The 18,477-nt window shown below is 57.7% G+C and overlaps 2 protein-coding genes and 1 pseudogene across 3 annotated transcripts; 1 reads left to right on the plus strand and 2 right to left on the minus strand.

Annotated features, from left to right (window-relative positions):
* Positions 1–1,892: 1,892 nt before the first annotated feature.
* On the minus strand, positions 1,893–14,093 carry LOC128840357 (dapper homolog 2-like). Of its 2 annotated transcripts, none has more exons than XM_054034212.1 (4): positions 13,329–14,093; positions 5,786–6,080; positions 5,275–5,526; positions 1,893–3,799 (listed from the first exon to the last, which is right to left on the minus strand). In XM_054034212.1, exons 1-4 carry the CDS (start codon positions 13,515–13,517, stop codon positions 2,487–2,489), a joined length of 2,049 nt encoding a protein of 682 aa, XP_053890187.1. In that variant the 5' UTR covers positions 13,518–14,093; the 3' UTR covers positions 1,893–2,486. The 2 variants fall into 2 exon arrangements, with proteins under 2 accessions (XP_053890187.1, XP_053890186.1); XM_054034211.1 differs by having other exon boundaries at positions 5,786–6,083.
* LOC128840360 (40S ribosomal protein S10-like) lies at positions 7,307–8,360 on the minus strand (annotated as a pseudogene).
* Positions 14,094–14,494: 401 nt separating the features above from the next.
* Positions 14,495–17,891, plus strand: LOC128840359 (microtubule-associated proteins 1A/1B light chain 3C-like). The gene is made up of 4 exons (XM_054034214.1): positions 14,495–15,279; positions 15,704–15,759; positions 15,989–16,095; positions 16,561–17,891. The coding sequence occupies exons 1-4, from the start codon at positions 14,925–14,927 to the stop codon at positions 16,721–16,723; spliced, it is 681 nt and encodes a 226-aa protein (XP_053890189.1). The 5' UTR covers positions 14,495–14,924; the 3' UTR covers positions 16,724–17,891.
* The last annotated feature ends 586 nt before the right edge of the window (positions 17,892–18,477 follow it).

The raw sequence follows: 18,477 nt of genomic DNA on the forward strand, positions 1-18,477 counted from the left end.
TGTCTGCACAGAGGGCGACACCAGTGAAGACTGGTTCACTTGAACAGCTGCAGAGCTCCATGTGGACACTCCAGTTTCAGTGCAGCTGAAGCAGATTAGGAGCTGCCAAGAGCACTCCACCCAGGGTCTTGCTGCACTTTAATTCAACCAGTTTGTATGTAGCCAAGGCCTCTGCATTGTAGGTTAGCCATTGCACAGCCCAGTCCCTACATGCGCTGTGCTCCGTCTGCCCTGGCCAAACCCAAGCCTGGGACATTCCTAGTTCCCTTCCTGAGCAGGTAAGCGATTCTCCTGCCCTTGCTGGCTGTGCCACTGTGAAGCAGGTGCCATGGCTCATGCCAGGGCCAAGTTCTCTCCTTCCTCTGTGTGGTGTCGTGCAGAACAGGGCAAGGCTCATGCAGGAGAAATAAATAACTGACTGGAGAAGTGGATGCCTCTTTCCAGCACCCTGCAGCCCCAGGAAATGGGGGAAAAGGTATTGCAGCTGTAGCAGAGCCCAGCAGGTCATTACACAATATCTCAGAAAGGCCACGCTCCTCTCCTCTATACGCCCAACAAGCTGCCTAGCTGTGGCCTTGGGGAGACTGATCCCAGAATCCTGCATCCAGTTTTGTGATACACATTTTAAGCAGGGCCTTGGCCAGCATACAGGGAAGAGCCACAGACTCTATTTGAGGGCGAGAGAAGTGCCTAACCCAGAGAAACTGACGGTGCTCGCTCTGTTTAGTAAAGAGGTGACTTGATTAAGGGCCACATTTTTCCTAGGGAGGGTGATTTACCATTGGAACAACTCCCAAGTAGGGGGTAGATTCCCCCATCTCCTGAGGTTTCCAGACTCTCAGACAGCCTGTCTGGAAGATGCTTTAGTCAAGAGGTATTGGATTCAATGCAGTGAACTGCTCGAGTTGGTGCCTCATGCCTGATGATCCAGTTGCCTGCTGTGGCCTTAAACAGTCTGTGACTCTACCTCATGCAGTAATGGGGCCACCCTTTACTATCCCCCTTGCTTATTCCCTTTTCTCCAAGAGCAACAGCCAACCCCTCCCCAAGCAGGGGATGTGCAGGTGAGAGGTTCAGGGAGGGCAGCACTACTGTTGGTGGGTCTTTCTCCTCTCCCTCCTAGGCTCAGAATTAATGCACAAGCCAGCAGGGCACCAGCAGGAGTGATGAAGCAAGGGCCAGGAAGGCCAAGCCATGGGTGCAAGGAGCCTGTGAGAAAGCAGTGGAAGATCTCTCTTGTGCAGGCCAGCCCCTGGGCCCACACACCTGATAAACCCCATGTGATGGCACAGGTTGAGGCTACTGAATTTCACCTAGAGAAGCACCTTACAGCTGGGGTTTCCTCCCAGCTCCAGGGACAAGTGCTGGGCTCCGAGGGGGAGTTATTAGCATGGAGGCAGCTGGCATGGGGTTAATACAAGCAGCATCTGACAAGCAGCAGCAGCATGAAATAGAGCAGGGGGTCCAGTTCACAGCCCCCTGCTGCCATTCCACAGGTGCTGCCTGGACTTATTCTAAATGCTGCCCTTAGGGTAAGTCCTCCCAACAACAGCAAGGATCCTATCCTCTCTCCCCTGGTAAGCTGCGGGCATTAAGATAGGGAGTGCACAGGGATTTTGCCAACAGCCGACTGGGTTGCACCCCCACCCAAGGCTAAGGCCACAGCAGCTAACAAAATGCAGGGCTTGGCTGTAACAGCCAGGGAAGGATTGCATGTGAGCACCCATGCTCATAAAACAGCCTATGCATGGACAGAGAGAGAGAGCACCCGCTGCCTTCTTGGCCAGCATTTAACACGAGTGGGGCGCTGCCCTTCCCAGGCCAGCAGACACCCCCCCCGCCCCCAGTTCTAAAACACCTTCCAAATCCTTCACATTCATTTTTTCTTTTTATTTTTTCACTTAGAATTGACACCAGCAATGAGGCTCCTTGGTGCAGCCAGAGCCAGGCAGCTCCTCCTACACAGAACGCCTGCCTGCTGCAGCTGGGCAGACAACAGCACCTAGACACACCTAGGTTATGGGAGACGCAGGGGCCTGTGGTACCTGTTGAACATTTGATTTCAAGCCCACACTAGGGGCCCAGATACAGTCCCTAGAGCCCAGTGTGACTCCTGCCCCATCCCACCCTTAGAAGTTGGGGGGCCATTTCAAGCTTCCTGCCTCTCAGGGAGAAGGCTGCTCTGGCCTGTCCGTACTGTAGGGAGAGGGTGCCCCTGTGCCAGCCTTGTCACTGCAGCTCTGCCAGCGTTGGGCAGGGGCTGCTTCTAAATCCTCTCCCCAACTTGTTGGCGATCAGGGTGGGTGAAGCACCAGGCCCTGCCAATTCCAGTCAGCTGTCTACCACAGAGAAGAGACATGAAGAGGGGACGGTGAAGAGACTGTGGGGAGGAGGCAGTCCCAGTAAACGAGGTCCCCCCCCAAAGTATGGGGCTAGCTGGGAGTTTTGCCACAGGGTTTTTGGGAGCAGCCTGCAGCCAGAGGAGGTCACTTGGAGGCTCCGCTGGCCTTGGGAGCCAGAGGCCTGAGGGAACGGCTCACCATCCTCTTCAGCTCCTTGAAGGAGCGGGTCCTGTGTAGTTTGAAGCTGGCCATGGCCAGGTTGCTGGAATCCAGTGTGGCAGAGGCATGGAACGGGCGGGCCCTGGGTGGGCCCAGTTGCCGCAGTCGCCAATCCCCATTCAGGCTGACAGAATCCACCTCACTGAGGCTGGAGGCACTGCTGCCCTCAGCCCGCTGTGGCTGCAGCTCCAGCTGGCTGCCATTAGGGAAACAGGAGTCTGTGGAGAAGGCCAACTGGCGGCTTGGTGGGGGGAAGGGCTCGGCTTTCGGCCTCCCCAGGGCCTGGCTGGAGATCTCCAGGACAGATGCCCATTTGTGTCTGCCCGGGGGCTCCAGGCAGTGCTGGGAGCTGCAGCGATACACAGGCCTCGGCGTGCGGACGTTCACCTCTGAGCTGCAGCAGCTCCCGCCCTCTGCCCGGAGAGCTGGCCTGCGCCGGAGGCTGATCCTGCGAAGCAGCTCCCGCGGGCTGAGCCAGCTGCGCTCCGCACCCTCGCCTGCCTTCACCAACTCCCGCGAGGCATGCTTGCCCTTGTACAGCCGCTCCCGCTCAGTGCCAAGGGCCTTCCTGGAGGAGGCCTTGACCCTGACCACATGGGGATGACAGGACAAGGCCTCGGCCCAGCCGGCTCCCTCTGGCTGCTCCTGGCACAGCGAGAGCTGCTCCAGGAGCAACCCCATTGAACGCTCGCTGGACCCCACAGAGGAGGCGGTGGAGCCCCGGCCCCCTGGGCCGTCCAGGGCCTGGGAACTGTCGGGCCCCTCTGGAGAGCGGAGGTGGGAGCAGGTAGAAATGCGCCTGCGGATTTTCCAGCCGGGGAGCGGCCCAGCTCCCAGCGGGGAGCCACAGACCGATGACATGGACTGGCTCTTCTGGTGCCCTGCCAGGTAGCCAGGCTCTGTGCGGCTAGCCGCCGACCGACACCTGTACCTCAGCACCAGCTTGGCGATGTAACGGTCCAGCTGGACCTGGCGCTGCTCCTCTGAGGGGGCTGTCCCACTCTGGGGAGAGCCCTCCTGCACAGTGGGGATGGCTGCCCGCTCGCTGAGGTCCTCCTGGGATGGGCCTCGGGACAGGCCACTGGTAAAGAGTGGGCTCTGCAAGGCCACGGCATGCAGCGGGCTGGGGTAGTGGTAGATCTCGCTGGTGCTGCGGGACACCAGGTCGCACTTGTACTGTAGGAGCTGAGGGAAGGCTGGAGAGAGCTCACCCAGGCTCAGCAGGAACTCCAGGTCCCCTGTGGAGAGAGTAGACAGCAGGCATCCCGGATCAGAGACGGGCTCTGCCCTGGCAGGGGACACCAGGTGCCTGGGCCAATATTCCTGGCATGACATGGGGCTTGGCTGTACCAAACTGGACCCAGTATCTGAGCTGGACACAGCTGGCTAAGTGGTGACCTAGGGGTGACCACGGGCACTGGCAGGGATCCCCGGGCAACAATGCAGGTTGAGAGGAGAGCTAGGAGAACAAGTCGAGGGCTGAAAACCTGCCTTGAGACCAGGGCCTTGTCCCCACTAGGAGGGGTCAGCTGGTACAGATAAACAGGCATAGCTACCCCAGCAGTTCCTCCTAGTGGAGGTGCAGCTTAGACCAGTTTCCCCAGCAAGAGGCCTTTTTAGCTGATATAACTGTGTCTATACTATGGCTTTTGCCAGCACAGCTCTGTCAGGGAGAAGGGTGAAAAAAATCATCTTTCACTCAACATAGCTGTGCCAGCAAAAGCCCAAGCATAGCTGCAGTTTTACCATCCAAAAAAGGCCTTTTGCCAGTAGAGCTGTGTGCGCTCAGTGGGGCTGGAATAAACTACTGGCAAAAGGGGTAGTGGTAGATCTCGCTGGTGCTGCGGGACAAGAGCCGTTTTGTCAGTCTACGGTGCAGCCACGCTCAGCGTGTTTTGCTGGTGTAGTGCACAGGGACAGCCTATGGGGATAGCTACACCGGCAGCGACAGACCTGGCCTCGGACCAGATGGAAAGCACATTGTTAAAAGGGAGAGTGATTAGCCATTGAACAGACCCAGGGAGATGGTTGATTTCCCATCACAAGGGAGAGTGGGACATGGGGTGGGGGCTGTAAATTAAGACCAGGATTCTAAGGCCTTGTTCACTGTAGCCACACTGGTGTAGCGAAAGCATAGAGCATCCCTTCCCCAGTGGGGATGTGGTTACACTGACCTGGTTTAGCTGTTCCTGGAATAAACTCTCCTGGGGTACAGCACCTTTATGCTGGTATAACTGCAGCTGCACTGGGGCGAGCTACACTGGTTAGGGGGTGGGGTTTTACACTGCTGAGGCCTTCTAGTGCAGACCAGGCCTTGTAGGCATGCTCTAGCTCAGCCATGAGTGGCAAGCTACATACAGGAGTCCCTGGGCCAGGCTGTCCAGCACTTTCCTGGTCTTGAGATCTGTGACAACTCAGCGCAATGCTCCTGGAGTATCTGTGAGGCAGTGGGGAGCAGGCAGGCCCCACCCCTGCCTGGGATGCAGAAAATCAGAGAACGGGCAGTATGGGACAGTCCTGCACTGACCCTGCCATGGGTCTGGGGGCATCAACGGCACCTGGCAGGGTGTCCAGAGCCCCTGTGGGAATGGGGAAGTTAGAATCAGTCAGCTCCCCCCGCCAGGTTCAGGGTCATGCTCCCACCTTGTTACTCCCAGGATCCTACTGGCTGGCAGCAGGGCTCCGCACCCTGAGCTGGTCCTCAACTGCTTACCTGTTGAGACTGGTCTCCTGGCAGCAGCATGGGGGCTGCTGGGAGCATTGGGTCCCATTACCCGCTGCAGCCGGAGGTCGAGAAGCCGGACGGTGGCCTCATCAGTGGAGCGTGGCCGTGAACAGCCACTGTCCCGTAGGCCTGGGAGGTGGGAGAGGGAACCGACGCTGCAGTGCGAGCCTCCTGGGCACTCGCTGTGCATGGACGTGGAGGAGTTGGACAGGGAGCCCATCTCGCTGGTCTCGTAGAACCCTGGGGCAAGAGGAGAGGTTCATTGCAGGGGACCGGTTGTCCTTATCTCTCCCCCCAGCCAGCCCCAAACAGGATGGGTCTCTCCTCCTGCCGAGTCCCCCACTAACAAGTCCCAAGGACTCTGGGTTGTGGAGGATGATCCTGACAAGGTATATGGCCCAGCTCGAAGCCTCTGCTCGCATCACACTCCACCCAGGTTGAGCAGGCCCTGGTGCCTTGTCGCTCCTGGTTGCCAGGGCCCAACCCCTGCTGGACATACCTGAGCTGGGCCTGGAGTCGGCCTCTGAGGTCTCTGGTGCAGTGAAGCTAAGCTCTGTCTGTGCCCTGGGCCTCTTGGGGAGCAGCAGCTGCTCGCTGGAGCCGGTGGTTCTCAAGGCCAGGCTCGTCGCTGGTGTTCTGCTGTCCCTGTTCCCGGCTTGGCGTCCCACATCGATGCCCTCAGAGGAACAGTAGGAGACACATGGCTTCTCAGGGATGCCCAGCAGGTCCTCAGACTTGCTCCGGTCCAGCTTAGCTGGGGGCAGTGGTTCCTTAGCCCCCAGACTGCCCCATCCCTGCTGGGGCAGAAGCATGAACAGGGTTAGTCAGAGAGATGCCAGCAGCCACCAAACCCACCAGCCACTCAGGGCCCTGGCATCCAGGGCCAGCCCCAGCTCTGTGTCTCTGCAAGGAGCTTGGCAGAGCACAGCCCCAACTACGACTGGGCCTCCTCCATGGCACTGGGCACTGCACAGGCCCCCAACTCTACCCCAGACTCCCTCCTCCCGGCCTGCTGGGCACTGAATAGACCCCGCTACCTGAGCAAGATCAGGGCCCCCATCACACAGAGAACCCTCCCCCATTGAGGGGGCTCCCTTCAATCACTGTTCTGGGCACCACAGAGACTCCCGGAACCCTTCCGAGATCACCCCCCGCCCCATCACTGCAGAGGACCCTTCCTCCCCCCTGGAGAGCAGGCCCTTTTCCCCCCCTTTGTGCTGGCACTGCACTCCAGTAAGCTCTGGTCCACACAGGGAGTTGCACAGGTTGAACTAAGGCGTTGAGGTACCGATCGGTGCTGCAGGCATGGCCTCCCGTTGATTCAAACTTGGCTCAGCATGGTGTCACTGCTGAAGGCACATTTACAGGAGCAGGCTGAAGGGACAGAACCAGTTTCCTGCGTCCGCACACACGTGCGGTGTTGGTTTAGCCCTATTGGGTTTTAAACCAATTCTAAGCTGCAGCTTGTGTGGCATGTCTAGGCTCCAGTGCCCCAATGAGCCAGGAGCCCGGCCCTGCCCCAGAGCAGCTGCCCAAGGGAGAAGGGAGCCCACTGCTGAGTGAGCTCTGCAAAGCTACTGTTGGCGCTTTCCAGGCTCAGAGCACCCTGCCCATTAGCCCCCACAGCTCCCAGGGGTGTCAGGCAGCATCAGCCTCCCTTACAGTGACAGGCACAGACAGAACCTGCCCCAGGTGGCACAGACCAAGCAGCAGTGCTGAGAAGGGAACCCAGGAGTCCTGCACACAGCCACGTGCTCAACCCACTAGGCAAGGCTTCCTCCACCTATGCAGATGTTCCCCCCTGCAGCAGCTTTAGACATATCCCTAGCTGGGAAACAGCCCGGAGGCATCTCCAATGGATGGGAAGCTAAGGGAGGGCAAACTGCTCCCAATCTCCCCCCAGGTGTGGGGGTGGCATACAGCTTGGCCACTGTACCCCCAGCACAGAGTGTCTTAGCTCTCTCCCCGCCGGACAGCACTTTTTTTTTTTTTTTTTTTTAGATTTTCACCTATTTTATTATACACAAAAACATGATCAGAGAATTCTACTGAGGAGGCTGACCACGTCCACGACCGAATCCACCTCTAAATTGGAATTCAGTAGCTCCTCCTGCACCAGCCTCAGCCCTTTTGTCAGTACCAAGTGGAGCATTACTGCATCTGTAGGTATCTCTGTCGGCCTCTCCCCGAGTAACACATGCAGGGCGTTCACCTTCCAGATCTTTGGGCCGCAGTCTGCCAGTCTCAGGGCGGCTACGGGGCAGGGTGGCAGGCACAATTTCAGGGGGTAGATGAAGATAATCATGCAAATACTGGATACCCTCATTGGTCAGATATCAGTAAAAGTGCCCCCAAGCAAACTGCTCCTTCACGTAGCCACGTGATTTCAGTGACTGCATGGCTTTCATAGGGTGACCAGATGTCCCGATTTTATAGGGACAATCCCGATTTTGGGGTCTTTTTCTTATATAGGCTCCTATTACCCCCCACCCCCATCCCGATTTTTCACACTTGCTGTCTGGTCACCCTAGGCTTTCATGACATGGAGGTTGGGCACATTCTTGTCTGCCAGCTCTGGGTGATTAGGCATGTGAACATCTTTCTTGGCCACCATCACTCCCTCCTTAAAAAGGAGTTCGTAGATAGCAATCCGGTTCTTCTTGGGCATCAACATCGTGGCGGTAACAGTAAGCCCGAGAGCTGGAAGGCAGGGGCCTCCCTGCCCACCCCAGGAACTGGGAAGCAGCAGCAGCCACAGCCAGGTGAGGAGTTCAGGAGGCCAAGGGATGATGCACCTTGACCCCAGGCTGGTGATTAGAAGTACTGATAAGATCACAACCTTCCTCAGCTCCCTGCACTTTACCTCAACCTCCCATCCATCCCCCTTCCTCCATGAGCGGGGGAGGAGGCTGGCCCTGTCATTCTTAACCCAGAGATGTTTGCAGATCTGTATCCTGGCTGACGTGGAGCTGGGGGGCCCCGTGGCTTCCCCCCAAGAGGAGGGGCTGGCTCAGGTTTTATTGGACTCTGGGGTTCAAGAGGGTAAAAAAACAGTGAGGCAATATGGTGGTGAGGGGGAAATCACAGTGGAAAACAGGTGCTGCTCCCTCCAACCCACCCCAGCCTATGGCCCCAGATACACCCAGGCCTTGCCCCATGGCCCCCAGCACCAGCCACAGTGACCTGTTCCATTAGGGAGCATGCGCCATAGCATCATCCCTACTGTCCCACATGCCTGGCTTCTCCTGCGTGGGGGTGGGGGGTGGGAAGGAATGGGACTTCCCCCAAGTCCCACTAACAGCCAGGCTAGGGAAGCCTGTGAGGAAGAGGGGGGAGGGCCCCAGAGCCAAGCTGGCGGCAGGAGTGAAACATGAGCCCAGAGGCCCCTTTCTGCCTTTCAGCTCAGCTCCATCCCTCCCAGGCCGGGCAGCTGTTGCCTTTGTGTGAGCCCTCCCCTGCCTCCATCTTACCTACTGAAGCAGAGAGAGACACATGCTCCACACAGGCAGAGCGGAGGGGGCATGTACAAGATTTCAAGGTTCGGGGGGAGGGGTGTGCAGGCAGGGGCTTGCTGGGGTGCCCAGGGTGTGCATGGAGGGTCCACACATGCACCATTCACCTTGGAGAACGGCCAGACCACACTGATATTTCTGCCACCTGCCCCTGACTCAATGCCTCCACCCAACCCATTTGGTTATTCAAAGCCTCTGCTGGCCTTAAGCCAAGCTGGTCCTGAAAGCCAGGTCTGGCCTCACTGCTGTCCCTGGGAGGGGGCAGGTCGCTGACTCCCAGCTATTCAGATATCCTCTTCCCCCCAGTACAGGCACAGCTGTGTGCATTACTATGCATGAGCAGGCATGCACCAGCCAGGCTGCCCTGGGGCAGCTCTCCCCTATTTCCCCTCCCCCTGCATGCCAGGTGTGCAGGGCAGGGATGGAGGGAGGAGCCTGCTGCCTGTCCCAGGGTTAGTTTACACTGGAACTGGCTAGTTGACGTTTCCCCCGTTTTTTATTAGGAGAAGACTCCGGTTCTGACAGAGAAGCTGGCACTGCCCACGCCAGCGCAGAGCTGAGCTGGGAGGATAGCCAGGCAGGAAGCAAGTGAGCACTGTAAACAACAGGTGGTTTGTTTCCTCTAATACACACAGGGCCTGGCCAGCCAACGCCCACCTCCCTGCAAGCCAAATCCACAGAGACCAACCTGCCAAGGCCAGGTCAGCAGCCTAGGCCTGAATCCCCCTCCCTGCAGCTCAGCTCCCAGCCTCAGGACAAACAGAGTCAGAAGAGATGCCAAGAATTCCCCTGAAGCCCCACAAGGCTCCAACTCCCCTGTCCTGGGGCTTTGACTGTACAAACGAGGGCACATCCATTCCAGACAAAGCAGGCTGAGAAACGCAAACAGCGCAGCCCCAGTACAGCAGAGCACACACCACCCCTTAGTTAGGTCCTGTGGCACAGGGCAGACGAGGGAGGCACGAAACGCTGCCTCCTATATGACAAGAGACAAGATGGGTGAGGTAATATCTTCTATTGAACCAACTTCCACTGGGGAGAGTTACAAGCTTTCAAGCTACACTGAGCTCTTCCTCAGGTCTGGGAAACGTACTCAGGTCTGGTCTGCATTACAGAGTTAGGTTGAGGCAAGGCAGCTAACTATAGAAGTGTCTATACTTAAATTTCACTCCTGCCAATGTAACTGCCCCACTATGCTGAATTAAAAACTCCACCTCCACGAGCGGCGTAGAGTCACGGTCGATGTAGTCAGTCGACGCAGTGTCAGTGTAGACATTGTGCTGCTCATGTCGACTGTTACTGGCTTTCAGGAGCGGCCCCACGCTGACAGTATAAACGATACAAGCGCTCCTGGGGAGAACATGCACCACAGACACAAAGTGCAAAGCATAGACCAGGGGTCGGCAACCTTTGAGAAGTGGCGTGCGAAGTCTTCAGTAATTTAAGGTTTCCCATGCCAAAATAAATTTTACATTTACAGGGGCTCCTGACAGAACCCCAGACTGGCAGTGGGCTAAATGGCTCAGCGCGCTGCCGGTCTCGGGTTCCGTCTGCGACCCGCACTGCTGGTCTGAGGTTTTGTCCGCAGGCCCCTGCCAGCTGGGGTCCCGGCCGCCCGCCCCGCTCAGCCACTGCCGGCCCAGGGTTCTGTCCATCCAGGCCAGCAGCGGGCTGAACGGGGCCGAGACCCCACTGGCAAGGGGCCGGCAGCCGGAACCCCAGACCGGCAGCAGGCTGAGCGGCTCAGCCTGCTGCCAGTCTGGGGTTCTGTCTGCCAGCTCCTGGCAGCCGGGGTCCTGGCCCCGCTCAGCCTACTACCGGCTGGGGTTCCGTTCACCCAGGCCAGCAGCTGGCTGAGCGGGGCCGGCGTCCGGAACCCGAGACAGGCTGAGTGGCTCAGCCAGCTGACGGTCTGGAGTTCCGGTCACCGGCTCCTGCCAGCTGGGGTCCTGGCCATCAGCCCCGCTCAGCCCGCTGCCAGCTTGGGTTTCCGTTCACCCAGGCTGGCAGCGGGATGAGCGGGGCTGGCAGCCGGGACCCCAGACCGGCAGCACAGGCGGCAGATGGAACCCCAGGCCAGCAGAGCACTAAACCGCTCAGCCCGCTGCCGGCCTGGAGTTCCATCCATTCAGGCCAGCAGCAAGTTGAGCTGGGCCGGGACCCCGGCTGGCAAGGGGCCGGCGGCCAGAACCCTACACCAGCAGCTGGCTTTGTGGGGCCGGCAGACGTAACCCCAGACAGGCGGTGGGCTGAGCGGCTCAGCCAGCTGATGGTCTGGAGTTCCGGCCGCCGGCTCCTGCCAGCCGGGGTCCTGGCCGTCAGCCCCACTCAGCCCACTGCCAGCCTAGGATTCCGTTCACCCAGGCAGGCAGGGGGCTGAAGGGGCCGGTGGCTGGGACCCCGGCTGGCAGCAGTGTGCCAGTAAAAATCGGCTCATGTGCCGCTTTTGGCACACGTGCCGTAGGTTGCCGACCCCTGGCATAGACACACACAAGCGAAGTAATTACTTGTGGTAGCTCTATAATTCTGTAGTGTAGACATGGCCTCAGAGTGTCACCGCTAAATACAAGAATGAACAGATTGTTTAGCATAAGTCATTAACAGGCCACTTCACCTTGAATGGTGCCTTGAAATATGTAACTACTTACGCTAAACAATCTGTTCCACCTTGTACTTAGTAGTGACACTCTTGAGTATAAAGAAGAACAGGAGTACTTGTGGCACCTTAGAGACTAACAAATTTATTAGAGCATAAGCTTTCGTGGACTACAGCCCACTTCTTGGGCTGTAGTCCACGAAAGCTTATGCTCTAATAAATTTGTTAGTCTCTAAGGTGCCACAAGTACTTCTGACTCTTGAGTATGTTTTCCAGACCTGAAGAAGAGCTTGTCTCTCTCACCAAGAGAAGTTGGTCCAATAAAAGATATTACCTCCCCCACCTGGTCTCTCGAATGTCCTAGGACCAATATGACTACAACTCTGCATACATCCTATATGACGAGACAGTCTAAGAGGGATCATGGATTCTCTTTTCCTTCCTCTCCTAAGCTGTTGAGCAGCATTGCAATGTGCTGTTCGATAAGCTGCACCAGCCCACACCAGACGTGGCTGCATTCAAGCAGTGACTAAAGAGAATTTATAAGAAACAACTCACAAAACAAGCTGTCCAGCATCAGGCTATGAACCTACCAACTCCTCCACATGCCACATTCTACACAAACTTTATCCACAAAAAGGAGGAAGTGGAATTGGGAGGGGTGCAAATACAAACCAGAATTAGAAGACAGGGAGAGACTTCAGTCTAAGGAAAGTTGGAAGAGACTGGGGCTGTTTAGTTCAGATAAGGGACATCAGAGAGTTACACAAAATAGTAACTGGCATAGAGAAGGCAGACTGGGGACTCCATTTATCCCCAAAGTTGATGCAGGAACAAAGAGACATTGAGTGAAATTAAAGAGGCAATACATTTAACACCAAAGAAAGGAAACAAGCACTGAATTAGTCTGTGGAACTCACTGCCACAAGCTATGACTGGGGACAAGAGCCTAGCAGGATTCACAAAAGGGCTGGACACATCTGTGGATAATGGGAACATGTCCAGGTATGTCAGACAGGAGAAGAGGCTATAAGGGATGCAGACTCTTCAGCCTCAGGGCACAATCCAGCCCCTAAGGGAGCAGGGGGTTCCTCATGGGCACAACATAGTCCTCCACACTGGAGTTTCTTGTGCCTTCCCTTAAACCATCTGAGCCACTCCCAGAGGCAGGGCATAGGGCTGGAGAGGCACAGCTTGGGTCCGGGCTGGCAGCCCCCAGGGCTGTTCCACAGACTGAAAGTTGTTGCATTTGGGGAGCTTTCCTGGCTTGCTTGCTGCAAAAAGAATTTTTTTCTCCAACTGGGGCACACACTATCCCAGGGCAGAGTCCTGGGGATGCCAGCCTGCTCAAAGCCCGGGAGCCCTCCAGCTCCCCCACTTGTATCCTGTGCCCCCAGAACTCCCCTGGACCCTAACCCTGCAACCAACCTCCCCATGGTCACAGCAACCATTGCCCCTTCCCTTCCAGCATACCCCTTTGCCCCCTCACTCATGCCTCAGCCTACATATCACACCCCCAGTCCTGCACCATCACACCTCCAATCACACCATAGTTACACCAACCATAGCTTCCCCCCTTACTCCTACTCCAGCTCCCATGTTCCTCCCCGACACCCCACTCCTAACCCAGAGCCATCCCCATCCCCTTAGCTTTCCATATCCCAGTACCCCACACACCCTGCCTGTGCCCCCAACCCATACACTTAGCTCAAGTTCCCCTACTTGTACCCCAGCTACCCATGCTCCACTCCCTTGGCCCCCTGTACTCTTCCCTCCCCCATAATCAGCCCCTCCCGCTGAGTCACAGAGTTTAAGGCCAGATCATGTAATCTCCTGTATATCACAGGCCACCAGCACCACCCCACCCCGCATACTAAACCCAACAATCCCTTCCCTGGCCCATGCATTCCCGCCGCCCCCCCGCCAACTCTCACCTGTCGCTGTCCCCCTGGGACAGCCCCCGCCGGGTCCCCGATGCCCAGGGCGCTCTCCACGGTTCCCTTCTGCGTTTCTCTCAGCAGTCCCAGCTCCAGGATCCCGGCCAGGCTGGCCTGAAGCCGCTCCCCGATCCGCACTCGGTCGCTCCCGGACCAGAGGGAGGGCGGCACAGCTCTGCGGGCCATGAGGACCGCCGGGGCAAGCGACACCGATCAGCGGGGTGGGGGTGGGGGTGGGGGCTTGCACCGGGAAAGGGACTGGGGGCGCAGCTCCTGGGGAGGTACATACACCGGGAATAGGAAAAAATAGAACTGGGGGCAGTGTATGCACCAGGGGCAGGATCGACTGGGCGAGGAAGGAGGTGCAGCAACCAGGACTCACCGGGTACAGCAGCTGCAGAGGGAAGTGTGCACCGCAAGCAGGAGCAGGATGCCGGGAGGGGGGTATATTGCATGCACGGGGCAGGATGGGTGGGAGAGTAAATTACATCCACCGGCAGCAGGGGTGCTGGTAAGTCGCATGCACCAGGAGTAGGCTGGGGGATGATAAATTGCATGCACCATGGGGGAGCTGGACGCACAGAGGCAACCCCCAGAAGCCGCCACCGGCTCCTCTTGCCAGGGACTTTCAGCACACACACCAGCTCAAACAAAGGGGCTGGTTTTGAAAGAGTCACGTGGGGGCGGGGCCAAAGGCCCCGGGCTCCTGATTGGGTCCGACCCGGGCAAAACATTTCGTAGAACGAAGTGAGGATCAAAGGGGGAGTAGACGGTAAATCCTGTATCCCCTCCCCCCCCCGTGCACCAGGGGGCCAAAAACCCATTAGACCCTCCCTCAAATGCACTATGGGGCAAATACCCGCAGACACACCCCGAGGGGTAAAATAACCCCACTGCACCCCCCAGAATACAGCATAGGGGGCACAGGCCCCCATTACCCCATGGGAGGGTGAAATGCCATCCAAATCCTGCGAGGGGCCAATGTCCCCAAATCCTTCCCCCAGTGAGGGGCAGATTCTCCCCCAAATATAGCCCCAGCTCCCTTGGGGACAGGTCACTTCCCCATGCCCCGGACCAGCGACACCTCCCATAGCAGCCCCGGGCCCGGCCCCCACCTTGGCCGGCGGGGGGGGGGGGGGCTTGGGAGTGACTGTGAGTCCGTGCCTGGGCTTGTTCGTCCATTCTCGCTCCCCCTCTTCCACCCCGGGGCCCAGCCATGTGGGCTCCTGCTTGCGGCTCTTTACGGAGCCAGGCAAAGGGATTCAATAACCATGCGGCCGAATTCCCCTCTAGCCGCTGGACGTGCATGGGGTGTCGGAGGTGGGGGCACCACAGGGGGCAGGGGCAACTAATACACCTCCCTCTTTATCGCCCATCCATGGGTGGCGGGGACAATTAACAGATCCCCCTCTATCCCCATCATAGGGGACAATTAACTGACCCCTCTACCATAGAGAGCAGGGGTAATTAACAGACTCCTCTCTACCCCCCATCCATGTGGGGCATGGGCAATTAACAAGACCCCTCGGCCCCTCTGTCCCCCCCATCATAGAGGACAGGGGCAATTAACAGATAACCGCTTCCATCCCCATCATGGGGGGGGGGTTACAATTAACAGACTCCCTCTTCTCTGAGCAGAAGCAAAATCAGCCCATAGAGAAGAAAAACCCTCCCCCCGCCTCAGTGCCCTGCTCCCCACCAGGAGCCCCCAGTCCCGTCAGGGCCCGTGCGCTCCCCAGTAGCCGCAGGGACCTGGCCTTAGGGATTCCCCCGCGGGCGGGGCGAGTTGCAGGGGGATCTTGCTGCAGCTGGAGCAGCGCTGAGGCGCAAGCGGCGCTATTTAAAGGGCTCCGGGGGGTAGGCGAGCCCCGCTCAGCGCCCTGCAAGATGCTGCCAGTTACCAGCAACCGGGAGCCCCGCGCTCCCTTCAAGCAGCGGAAATGCTTCGGTGAGAGAGGAGCCCCTGGGCGGGTCCCTGCAGGGAGAGACTGGGGAATTCGAGGGTAGGGCGTCCCCTGTGGGGAAGCCCCTGGGCGGACCTCGGGGTGCCCTGCCCTCTTCCCCTCTGTGGGCTCGGAGCGGAGAGCCCCCCGCCCCAGGAGCTAAACAAGGGGGCTGGACTGGAGCTCCCCCTGCAGCTGGGGTGCGGAGAGACCTGCTCCGGGCTGGCTGCCTGCCCCTGTCCCCCCCCCCCCCCCCCCACCCCCCGGCGGGGGGCCGGCCCGGCCCGGATGGTCCCTCTGAGTATCCAGATCTCAATGGGTGCTGCCCGCGCGGGATCTCTCACGATTTTCGGGGGGCTCTGCTGGGGGAAACCTTGGCTCGGCCCCCGTGACTGTGACCCTTCTTCCCGGGTCCGCTTCTCATTCCAGCTACCAGGAAACGCGAAGTGGCCGCGGTCCGCTCCAAGTTCCCCAGCAAACTCCCGGTGAGTGGGCAGGGCGACCGCTTGACGGGAGGAGGTAGGGCGTGGGGGGCGCTTAGCGTGTAGCCTGGGGCCAAGGACACCAGCCACTGCGTGGGAAATAGTCCCTCACCTCTTCTCTTCCCCCCCCCCCCCACTCCGCAGGTGCAGGGAAAGGGTTGTGCCCATCTCAGCAGCGTGGCCTCAGGGAGGGGTGCTGCCTCCCTCCCTTTCCCACGTGTCTGTTTTCCAGGTGATCCTGGAGCGGTACCCCAAGGAGAAGGTGCTGCCAGCATTGGATAGAACCAAGTTCCTGGTCCCTCAGGAGCTGACCATGGGGCAGTTTGTGACCATTATCCGGTAAGAGAAGAGAGGAGGTGTGTGTGTGATTGGAGGTGGGGGTCTGGCTTGGTATTGCACCCTTGGTGTCTGTGCCCCAGGTGCTGCTTCTGTCTCTGACCTGAGACACCATAGGGGGGTGCTGTGACCTGGGCAGTCATTAGCCCCCTTAGGATGCCCCTGGCTGTGTTTCAGGGGTGCCATACAGCTTTGGGAGAGGTGCTACCAAAGGTTAATGCAGAGACTGCAGCTCTCTGAACAGCCCTTTCTTGTTCCAGGATGCCCTGGGTAGGGGACCCCTGTTCTCCTTGGCTGCTGTTGTGGGTTAAGTGCAGGGGTGGCTGTGGGCAAGTGCAGGCAATGCCCAGGTAGTCCAGTTCCCCCCTGGGCAAGGCAGGCAGTGGGTGCTCTCAGGGGAGACCAGTCAGTGCTTTCCCTTCTTACCTTCAGATGGGACTCAGCTCTCCTGCCTTCTTGCTTCTCCAGGAACAGGATGGCCCTCAGCTCTACCCAGTCGTTCTACTTGCTGGTGGATGGTAGCCGGAGCCTGGTCAGCATGTCACTCACCATGACTGAGGTGTACACACTAAACCGAGATGAGGACGGGTTCCTCTACATGACCTACGCCTCCCAGGAGATGTTTGGCTAAGGCCACTGGTTGCCTTGGACTCCTGCTCTTCTGAGAGGAGCCATTCTTGCCCATTCTAATGTTGCTGCTTGGTAAATGGTGTCATCCCACCCCCTCCGGTCAGAGTAGGAATGATATTCCTATCTGGCCAGTGGGGCATCTACCCTGGTGTGCTGAGATGCCAAGGAACCTGCCCATTTCCTTCCTTCCCCAGGTGGGTGCCTGAGTAGACTTGCTTCAAAGGGAAAGATCTGACTCCAGAGTGAGGGCCCCTTTAGCTCAGAGCAAGTGCTTTCACCCTGTGTCATGCGGTGCCCATGGGATGGTCCTTTCTGTGTTGTGGGGATAGTCACACCCACCAGTCTCTTGCACTGGTGCCAGTGTGATTTCCCTCCCCCCCCCCCCCGTGAGACCAATAGGACCCCATTGCTTAAGGGGTGGTGTTGTAGGACACTGCTCAGTGCTGGCTCTGAGTTCCTGCTGCACCACCTGGGTCTGCTAAAGCCCAGCCTGTTCCCTCTGACCTTGGGATAGAACTCGCATGGTAGTAGCTTTTGGAATAAGAGGAAGTAAACTTATCTTCCAGCAACTTTCCTAGCCCCAATGCTGACCCACCGGAGACCCCTCACCTCCCTGAACAGGGGTGAACCTCCTCCTCGAGGGCAGCCCTAGCTGTGGGGTAGACTGGTTCTCTTGTAAGGGAGGTTGAGTGGTGCAGGAGGGAAGGTAATCCTGCACATGGAATAAGCACGGTCTGTCCTTTAGACTGCACATGTGTTCTCTTTAGAAGCATATCCTGTAACCACTAGTTAACCGTTAAACATGTTTCTGTAAATGCTTGTCTGTGTGAAATGGGACTGGCAATCCAATCCAGCATGGCTAAGCCACTGCAGTTGCTGAGAGTAATGACTGCACTGAGAGCCACCCTGCCAGGTGCAAGCACCTCATGCCACCAGTCAGTAGAAAGGCCTGAGGGGAGTGCACTAGTTACAACTGTATTTAGAGCACATGGTCCCTTGGGCCTGTTATCTTGGTGCAAATAATCTGTCCTGGATGGGAGGTTCTGTGCTGTGGTAACCCTATCCTGGACCCACAACTGCTTAGCAGGCCCCAGTCTGAGCATTGTTTAGCTGGTGCGGTGTACTTTCCTCTCCAGTACTGCTGGGTTAGTAAAAGCTCCTGGACGCCGTGCTGGAAGCCTGTCTTCATTTCAGACAGATTATAGGCTGCTTTCTGCTGGCGGCTGTCACTGATTCGGCAGTGGGCAAAGGAAAGCTGGGTTAAAAAGGCCTGTGTTATCTAAGCACCCAAAGCTTCTAATGGTGTAGAGCAGGAGTGGGCTGAGATAGCAGCTAGTGTCTTTCCTGCTGCCTACAACATGTGTGCATGTACCAGGACCTCTCCTTCCATTGCTGCTGGGAAGACTGATTTATTGCAGGGAGGGGAAGCATCTGTTCTCATGTTCTGGGAACATGCCTGAGGAGGCTGGAGCATCCACTAAATAGGCAGTTCCTGTTCTGTACCCTGCTCTGGAGTCCCAGTCTGTTGATTGCAGAGACTCCTGCACCAGACAGATGTAAAGAGGGACTTGGAACTGTGTGTGAGAATTTTTCCTCTTCAGAGTTGAGGGGAGTAGAAAAATTTCTTCCTGATTCTCACTTTCCTACAAATTAATTCTCATCTGGGTGGGAGTTCTGCCCCTAGTACAAAGCACCTTGGAGGCCCCCTTTCCATGGCACAAGAGTGATCTTCTTGTGCTGCTTCTGGAGTCTGGC

The sequence above is a fragment of the Malaclemys terrapin genome, chromosome 7 (assembly GCF_027887155.1).
Source record: "Malaclemys terrapin pileata isolate rMalTer1 chromosome 7, rMalTer1.hap1, whole genome shotgun sequence".
In the NCBI taxonomy this organism is placed as follows: Eukaryota; Metazoa; Chordata; order Testudines; family Emydidae; genus Malaclemys; species Malaclemys terrapin.